The sequence below is a fragment of the Meles meles genome, chromosome 18 (genome assembly GCF_922984935.1).
Source record: "Meles meles chromosome 18, mMelMel3.1 paternal haplotype, whole genome shotgun sequence".
NCBI classification, from domain to species: domain Eukaryota; kingdom Metazoa; phylum Chordata; class Mammalia; order Carnivora; family Mustelidae; genus Meles; species Meles meles.
Window position 1 is genome coordinate 25989344 of NC_060083.1, and position 9933 is coordinate 25999276.

A 9933-nucleotide genomic window follows, 5' to 3' on the forward strand; every position below is an offset into this window, starting at 1 on the left:
TTTGTTAACTCCCCCTGTTTTGGTTCTTTTATAAAAGCAATACGGTTATTTATGTTATAGAAAGATTAGAAATATACAGAAAAGCTAAAAAAAGAAAATAAATATCTCCCTTATATCACTTAAAATACCTATGAAGTGTATTTTCTAGTCTAGGGCTGTCCAGTAAAACTTTCTGTGGTGATGTTCTGTATCTCTAATATCCAGATTTGTGACTACTGGCCACATGCAGCTATTGAGCTCTTGAAATGTGACTAGGGAGACGAAAGGACTGAATTGCTGATAGTGTTGATGTTCATTAGTTTATATTTTTTTTTAAGGTTTCATTTATTTGACAGAGAGAGAAAGAACACAAGTAGGCAGAGCTGCTGAGTGAAGAGCCCAATGCGGGGCTCGATCCCAGGACCTTGGGATCATGACCTGAGCCGAGGGCAGATGGATAACCCACTGAGCCACCCAGGCACCCCAGTGTTAGTTAGTTTATATTTGAAAAGCTACATGTGACTAAACGGCTACCCTGTTGGACTGTGCAGTTCTAAGCTGTTTTCTTTAATTCCTATGTAGATGAATATGGTAGAGATTTTACATGTAAAAATGATAATCATATTGTACATACTACTTTGTGGCAAACCTTTAACTTAGGAGGCACGTGACTCTGCTCATGTTAGATATTTTATTACTGATTACATACAGTGCTTTGATGAACATCTTTGTTGAATAAATCTCTGGGCCATTCTTAATTATTTCTTTTTTTTTTTTTTTTAAAGATTTTATTCGTGGGGCGCCTGGGTGGCTCAGTGGGTTAAGCCACTGCCTTCGGCTCAGGTCATGATCTCGGGGTCCTGAGATCGAGTCCCGCATCGGGCTCTCTGCTCGGCAGGGAGCCTGCTTCCCTCTCTCTCTGCCTGCCTCTCTGTCTGCTTGTGATCTCTCTCTGTCAAATAAATAAATAAAATCTTAAAAAAAAAAAAGATTTTATTCGTTTATTTGACAGACAGAGATCACAAGTAGGCAGAGAGGCAGGCAGAGAGAGAGGGGGAAGCAGGCTCCCTGCTGAGCAGACAGCCTGATGTGGGACTTGATCCCAGGACCCTGAGATCATGACCTAAGTCGAAGACAGAGGCTTTAACCCTCTGAGCCACCCAGGTGCCCCTATTCTTAATTATTTCTTCGGGTAAATAACAAGAACTGGAACTCCTGGGGTAGGAGATATAGATAGATGAATGGATGGATGGATATGCAGTAAATACCTGTGTATCCTTCACCTAGAGTCACCAGTTGCCAACATTTTCCTCTCTGTGTTTGTGTGTGTATGTGTACATTTTGCTGAACAATTTGAGAGTTACTTGTAGATACCATGACAGTTGTATCTCCTAAATAGAAAGGTATTTGGTATAACCGCAATAAAATGATCATACTCAAGAAACTTAACATTGGGGTCCTGGCTGACTCAGTCCGTGGAGCGTGTGACTCTTGATCTCAGGGTCGTGAGTCCAAGCCCCACATTGGGCGTAGAGATTCCTTTAAAAAAAATGATTTTTTCTTTTAAATTTTATTTATTTATTTGACAGACAGATCACAAGTAGGCAGAGAGGCAGGCAGAGAGAGAGAGGAGGAAGCCGGCCCCCCGCTGAGCAGAGAGCCCGATGCGGGGCTCGATCCCAGGACCCTGAGATCATGACCTGAGCCGAAGGCAGAGGCTTTAATCCACTGAGCCACCCAGGTGCCCCTAAAAAAATGATTTAAAAAAAAAAAGAGAGATTTGACATTATTCAGTTTCTCCAGACATCCCAGTGGCTCTTTTTTTGGCATTGACATTTTTTATTGAGCTTTGAGTAATGACTTAATATTTTTCTAGATGCTATTTAAATACTTTATTCCTTTATTAAATCAAGTACCTTTTTGTTTTTAAGGTGGGTCATGATAACTGGGTACGTGGAGTTCTGTTCCATTCTGGGGGGAAGTTTATTTTGAGTTGTGCTGATGACAAGACCCTACGTGTGTGGGATTACAAGAACAAGCGATGCATGAAGACCCTCAATGCGCATGAACACTTTGTTACCTCCTTGGGTATGTATGAGTAATGAGGTTTCTAAGCAATTAGATTTTGGAGTGCCAGTTGTAAACAGTTTTATGTAATCATGTGGAGTTTTCCAGGTAAGAAATGACTGTGCTTTCAGGACAGACTAGAGAAGACAGTTTAAAAACTTTGTGGATTCCTACTATTTGTTTTAAATTCTCCTTTCCTTAACTCTCTCTCTCCATCATCAGCCTTATAATAAAAAAAATTACTTTCTCCATGCACAACATTGGTTTTGGAAACTAGGATTGTGAAGAGGATGCTTACTAACCACTCTGATGGGTACTTTTCCTCCCCTACTAGTTTGTAAGTTTCTCAAAGTAAATTTTACTCTGCCTTTTTTCCTCTGACAGGTATATACTACCATGTACTGGGAACTCAGAATCGTATTTAAGTTTAATAAATATCGTCAGTGTTATCTGGACCTGAATCTAGAGTTTAAAGTAGTGAATACAATAAAATAAAATACACCTAGGGTTTGATGGGTCTAATGATAAAAATATAGCTAATGCCCACCTTGTAGGATTGTTATAAGAATTAAACATGAATATAAAGCATTAGTACTAAGCTTTAGTACTAATAGGGAACATAATAAGTTAATAGATACATTGAGGGTGCCCTTATTGTTGTCAGATTCGAGTGTTTATCAGCTTTAGTTGGGAGGGGGGTTTAATGGGGGAGGTATTTTTATCGAAGTATTAACATAGAACTTAATCATTACATCTCAGCTTCCCTAAACCAGGGGTGGGTGTGTGGGTGTATATAGGAAAAAAAAATGAGTATCCCTGGCACTTGGACTTGCTTATTTTGTGGCTTGTTGAAAATTTTATCTAGATTTAAAATAAGCTTTTTCTTTTTCTTTCAGATTTCCATAAGACGGCACCATACGTGGTTACTGGCAGTGTAGATCAAACAGTAAAGGTGTGGGAGTGCCGTTGATTGAGTCTCATTTGGCCCCTCCTCCCATTTTCCTCTGGATGCACTCTGATGATACCATGGTTACCCCATTGAGCTCTGTTTAAATAAATATTGTCCTTTCATGTAAATTATTCTGGATGTAGATTGAGCTTATTAAATGTTACACACAAAGTATTCATGCATGGTGAATCCAAATTGTATACTGTAAATTTACATACGTTGTCTAGAAGTACCATAGGGTTTAAAAACCTGGGCTGGCATTGGTCACACCAGGCCTAAGAAGGCAGAAGTTGAATAAATTGAACTAGGGCACTAAACTGAATAGTTGACAGTGTCATTTTATGTTGGATTATTAATTCCTGTTTTTCTTTCTGCTATCTGTTGGTGCCTGACTTGATGGCCTCATTTGGGGGAAAGTGGTGATTATTAGGGCTTTTTCTGAAATGTGTATCTATGTAACATCACTTAAGTGTGCTTAATAAATCTTCTTTAAGGATGTTAGATGATAAGGCTACAATTCAAAATTTTCTGAACCATCTATGTAATTAATGGGGATTACACATTGGAATTTTTGTCGTGACACATTTGCCAAATCAATAGGATACATATGTTTTGGCAGCCTATGAAGCAGAGGCTAGTGGTATATTTATGTAAGAAAATGACTGTAAATCTCAAATAAGAAAAATCTCAGCAGCTAATAGCAAATCATTTATTTCATTTGGGTCTTAATGCTTTGTAAACAGGTTAACAAAACACTGTAATACTCTAAGCTTCTATTTTTCACACTTAGACACACTTCTAGTTGTATTCTCCATACTATTAGACTGTATAGTGATGTGACTTCTAAGTAGAATTTAATCTTCCCATTGAGTGTGTCATGGTACAAATCACTATTTGTTTTGATGTTTTTTAGGGATGTGCAATGTGCGTTACATAATGACAAATACTGAAAAGGTTATGTTTGCCCATTTTAAAGAAGTGGGAGAAATACAGCAGTTTGTTTTTTCAACATGAATCTGTTATTGATTTGAACTGTATTTAACTTACAAGTTAAAAAAAAGACAGGGTTTAATGGAGCATGCATAAAAATGTACTGTGTTTTCACCTTTTGTTTATATATAAACGTTTATATGGGCCTATCTGTAAGTGGATAAGTCTGTATATGTATATCACACACATACAACCTCCATGTCTTTGGGTCCTGGGTTTTTGAAGAAGTGCTAAAACATACAAGTAGAATAAATTTTGCTGTGGAATACCATGCTTTAGAACAAGCCCTTTTTGATCCTAATGCTTCTGAAAACTAGGTCTGACTCTGTGGGAACTTTTCCCAGTGAAGAGGAAAATCACACATGCACACACACCCCACAGTTTGGCTGTTCAGCATTTTACACATCCTGATATATTGTATATTGTGATCCAAAGTTACTACAAGTAGGTTTAAGAGAATTTTTATCCATGACTTTGGAAACAATATTTCATTGCAGATTATTAAATAAATAATTCCATTGCTTAGCTAACCAACAGCTTTTTTTTTTTTTAAGGTCCTTTGAAAAGTTAACAGAACAAAGAAATAACAAAGACAGTTTAACAAAGAAACTTACTCTGAATTGCATTTTATTCATTTGCATAATATGTGATTTTTTTTTTTAGATGTCCCTTTTAGTATTTAATGGAAATTTGGTTCCTGAAAAAGACAAAGGGTTAGAGTTAGTGTTCTCTAGGTACACAAACACAGAGACTAGGCCTTACGTTTACTAGAAGCAGCTTTATGTCTAACTTGTGTCTTTTTGTTTGTTTGCTTTGTTTTTAATAATTCCTGAGCGACGTCTCTGGAAGGAAAAGTGTTCTGAGAACTAATGGCTATTTTTGAAGACAAAAATTACAACTTAAGCTAATTCCTTAAATACAGTAGAATAACTTTCAGGACAATATTGCCTCACAACCCTTCTCACATTCAGAAGTCTTTTTTTTTTGTTTCCCTTTAGCTGTTCTGACTGGAGTTTTCTACAAAAGCTATGGAAAATATCTTTGTTCTCGTTTGCTGCTATTTCCTGTCCTATTTTAAGAAATATAAAAACATAGAAATGGTGCATCTTAACATTTGTTTGTACATGTATAAATGTCTTGTATTTTAATTCATTTTTAGCATGTAGCAACATGAATTGTTTAAGGGTAAGCCACAACATCTAGAAATCACTCATAGATATGAACAATAAAGGGAAAAAATGGTACCGATTTAGGAGGAAACAAAGCTGCTGTCCGCTGGGTTTCCCCCCCTGCAGCATACAGTGACTTTCGTTGACAAAGGAGGAGAAACTCTGTAAACAAAGTTATCCTTCCTTGGGAGATTGCCGCAGCCTGCTGCTTAGTTGAGCTACCAGACATCCTCCGTTTAAGAAGCAGCAAACACTGAATCTCAGGGATGGTCCTCAACTGGATCCAAATGTATCGAGCCCTGTTTGAATAATGAAGGGGGTGGGGGAGAGCGATCAGTCCTCAGTCCGGAATCAGAGGTGCGCGGTTTCCTGCACTGTTATTTGACACTGCCCTGTTGATGCCCTTTCTTCCCGTTGCCTCCGTTTTCTCTGTCTGCTGTCTAACCCTGTGCCTTGCCTGGGATAAGTACAATGATGAGGTTACTGGTTTGGATTGTAAGTGGAGGAATTTATGAATTGGTTTAGAGGTTCACTGCTGCTTTGTCACTTTCTCAATCAAATTGGCCACTTATTTAAGAAATAAAAAGCTGGTAGAATTGCATCCTCAGACGATTATTTGACTTTGTGTGAAAACAGACATTCCAGTGCCACCCTTAATGTGCCCAAGAAGTCCTGGCCGCACTCTAGAAAGTGCAAGCCACGGAAGCTGTGGTGTAGACATCGCCCGGAGAATAGTTGCTTTTTGACTTGGCATCTTGCACTTTAGGAGACTAAGACCGTCCTGTTTTGTCTATGTGTGGTGTGACCAATGGTGTGCCCTGCGCACTGCTCTAAAAATCACTCGTGTTAGCAAGTCGTCCAGGCTGTGGAGCGCTCGCTGTCGTCTTTGGAAGCTTTGGCTCTAGATCACCAAGCGCAGTCTCCTTACTGTCAGTGCCCTGCTCTCCTGTTTGCCTCTTCCTGTTTCTGTGTGAACTTCCAGGTAAAATCACTCACTAAATAGTTTTCTTTTAAATTTATTTAAAGAAAAGCTATTTAAAATTAAAGGATATTTTGTTTTGTTGACAGTGGTGGCTTGATAATCCCTAAGCAACTGAAATTAAAATTGTTGAAGGAAAAGGCACTTCAAATGGTTACTCTTTCTGTCCAGCTGTATATAAGTCCAATGTGTTAATTAATCTAGATGATGCAAAGAAGAATCTCCCAGTAGAGAAGCGACATGTACAAAATCGGTGAAAAAGGTTTTGGGTTTTTGTTTTTTTGTTTTTTGTTTTTTTCAGTAGGGTGGGGGGAGGGCAAGCTGGATTTACAAGTCACAACTGGACTGAACTGGCCTTTTTATCTTTCCACTATATCATGTAAGTAGCTGCTTTCTTGTCCTGCCTATCCTTCAGGCATCCTAAAGCTCACTGAAGATGATAGAAACAAACACAACTCTTCGGGTTAGAAGTTGATCCTGACACTGACATGAAGGCAAGCATTGATTTCATGAATGTTGCAGAGGTGGTGGTGATTGGAGAAAACAGTTCCCAGATTGTAAGAGTTAACTGAAGATATTGACACAATTTAAAAAAAAAATCAGTAAAGGAATGTATATAATATTGCTCTTGTGTTTTACAGTAAGATTTGTTGCTCTCAGACTGTGTAAAACAAAATTTATTCATGTTTTCTGCATATTAAAAAATCCTATTGTACCAATTGGTAAACTATTAAATGCCTATAAAACTAGATGTGATTTATTTTTATTTTTTGGTGTCCTGGTGCAGAGATTTAAAGCCTTTAAATTGATTCCTAATAGGAGATGGGACTGTGTTCAACACCAGTCGTGGAGTAAGCTGCAGGTTGGTAGCAGGGCCTCAGTGGAAGGCTTTTCCCCAAGGCAGTGCTGGCACTGCCTTTGCTCTCTCCATCCTTCCCCTTACTAGGAGGGTCAGGAACTAGGCTGCAGGGGCTCTGGGTATGGTGCTGGGCGCTGGGTGGGCTTGCCCAAACTGGACTTCTACAAAGCACCACCCTCCCTCCAGCAGCCTGTTCCGACAGTGACTGACTCATTGGCCCCGGCACCGAGAGCTGATGACCTATTGGAAATGCTCGTGTGTCCGCACACACCCCAACAAAGACTTGGCCTCTTGTAGTGGTCAGGGTCCAGAGAGAAGGATCATGCCCCCTTTGTTCTATAATGAATGAGACTCTCGTTCTGTCCAGTGGTCTTGGATTCTTGAGGATTCTTTTTTTTTTTAAGATTATTTAGGGGCGCCTGGGTGGCTCAGTGGGTTAAGCTGCTGCCTTCAGCTCAGGTCACGATCTCGGGGTCCTGGGATCGAGCCCCACATCGGGCTCTCAGCTCAGCGGGGAGCCTGCTTCCCCCTCTGTCTCTCTGCCTGCCTCTCTGCCTACTTGTGATCTCTCTGTCAAATAAAAATTTTTTAAAAAGATTTATTTATTTACTTATTTGACAGAGATCACAAGTAGGCAGAGAGGCAGGCAGAGAGAGCACAGGGCGGGCGGGGGGGGGCAGGCTCCCCACTGAGCAGAGAGCCTGAAGAGGGTTTTCATCCCAGGACTCTTCAGACCATGACCTGAGCCAAAGACAGAGGCTTAAACCACTGAGCCACCCAGTTGGCCCGGATTTTTGAGGATTCTTAATATTGCTTTCAATTTTGGTTGAAATGTACCAAAATCTTCCACTCTTGCCCCAGAAACCATGGCTTTCCCTCTGCTTTACACAGGTTGGCTGTGTCCTACCTTCCATTCGTACTACTGCTCAGCCAGCGCCTGTAGTGTCCAGAGCACTCAGCAAGTCTCCAGCCTTTTTCAGGTATAAAAGACAAAGCTGAATGACACAGTGCTTTACTTACAGCCCAGTTGTCTTCCTGCCTCCCCCCATCCCAAAACGGGAATCCTCAAAGAACACCAAAGTAATTTGCGTGAAATTCTAGTCATCTGAGTTTTGCAGCTTTTCCATTTCCCTGCAGGGCTCCTCTTTTCCCCTAGCTTGAGACGCAGATGGTAAGCCTGACCACTTTCCTTAGCGGTAGAGAGTTCTAGCTTTGGCATCACGATCCTGAAATGCAGTTCGCTATTCAAAACGCACTCCCTGGTATATTACTTCAAGCTTTTTTCCAACGTTCATTGGGTGTCCCTAACATAGGACGAGGGATAGGAAAGTGGAAGACTGGGGAGGGAAACGGTAGATGTGGCAGCTCTGTCCCTGTTTGGGCTTTGGTGAAACTTGACTTGCATGCTGAGAGATCTACCAGAATTCTATAAGAAAGTGATTCCCAGGGGCGCCTGGGTGGCTCAGTGGGTTGAGCCTCTGCCTTTGGCTGGCTTGGGTCCTGATCTCAGGGTCCTGGGATGAAGACCCGCATTGGACCCTCTGCTCAGCGGGGAGCCTGCTTCCCATCTCTCTCTCTGCCTGCCTCTCTACCTACTTGTGATCTCTGTCAGATAAAATCTTCCAAAAAGAAAAAAAAAAAAGTTATTCCCAGCAGGCCAGCAGCAGCACTTGGGAATTCAGAAATGTAAGCTCTTGAGCTCAGACCTACTGTTCCTAAAACATCTATGAAAAAATCAATTTTAACAAGCCATCCAGATGATTCTAACGTAGGCTCAAGCTTAAAAACCACTGATCCGGGGGACCTGGGTGGCTCAGTGGGTTAAGCCTCTGCCTTCGGCTCAGGTCATGATCTCAGGGTCCTGGGATCGAGCCCCACATCGGGCTCTCTGCTCAGCAGGGAGCCTGCTTCCTCCTCTCTCTCTGCCTGCCTCTGCCTACTTGTGATCTCTCTCTCTGTCAAATAAATAAATCTTTAAAAAAAAAAAAAAACCACTGATCCTAGTTAATTCAACTAGCTTTTCACTGAAGACATGTGGACAGAAGTCACTGGTCCCGGGCCCCCAGAGCCAGGGTTTGAGCTCAGATCAGTCCTCTTTACCACTTGTCACTTTGGTATATAGAACCTGTGTGAATATTCTGTATGGTCATCATTCCCACTCGATCACCAGCTCTCTTAGTAAAAGTGGAGGGGTGCTTGACTCAGAGGAGAATGTGGTTCTTGATCTCCGGGTTGTGAGTTCAAGCCCCATGCTGGGTGTAGTTTAAGATTTTTTTAAATAAAAGTGGAGGTGGAGGGACTAGGGGAGGGAAAATACCTAACACTTTGAATGCTTTTTAGGTGCCAACATCCTTATTCTCCGCTTACATTTATCCTTAACACTCCTTGCTGGTGGATGTTAGTACGTTTTTATGGACGAGAACACAGGCTCACGCGGTGAGGTCTTGTGCCAAGGGTATGAAGCCAATGTAGAGGGTGAGCTGGAACCCAAACCCAAATGTACCTGCTCTTTCCCTTACCTGTTTCTGCCTATGTTAGGCATATTGTTAGCTAAGTGTAAGGAGGACCTTCTGGCCACTTTGTGTTTTAACCTTTAGCAAAGTAGGAATGACCCCCCTCCCATCCCTGAGGCCCACTATCACATTGTAGCACACTGCCAACTCCCTGGGAGATGACCATTGGGAACAGGGCAAATGGGTCAAGGATTATTACGTTGCCTACATTTGGAATTTAGGAAAGCTCCTAAATCATTATATCTGAAATGTTTGTTCTCAGGATACTGGGTCCTATGTGGTCTGCATCCCAGTGTCTTTTTTTAAATCAGTGGATTTGCCTAATGGGGGTATTTCAGTTTGCTTTTTTTTTTTTTTTAAGATTTTATTTATTTATTTGACAGAGAGATCACAAGTAGGCAGAGAGGCAGGCAGAGAGAGAGGAGGAA

The 9933-nt window shown here is 41.1% G+C and overlaps 1 protein-coding gene across 3 annotated transcripts in view; it reads left to right on the forward strand.

Annotated features, from left to right (window-relative positions):
- Nucleotides 1-6884, forward strand: part of PAFAH1B1 (platelet activating factor acetylhydrolase 1b regulatory subunit 1) — a 92387-nt gene extending 85503 nt beyond the window's left edge. For all 3 annotated transcript variants that reach the window (XM_045984929.1, XM_045984931.1, XM_045984930.1), the window contains 2 exons: nt 1911-2067; nt 2943-6884. In XM_045984929.1, the coding sequence (XP_045840885.1) occupies nt 1911-2067; nt 2943-3016 (231 nt within the window). In that variant the 3' untranslated portion in view covers nt 3017-6884. The remainder of the gene's footprint in view (nt 1-1910; nt 2068-2942) is intronic.
- The last annotated feature ends 3049 nt before the right edge of the window (nt 6885-9933 follow it).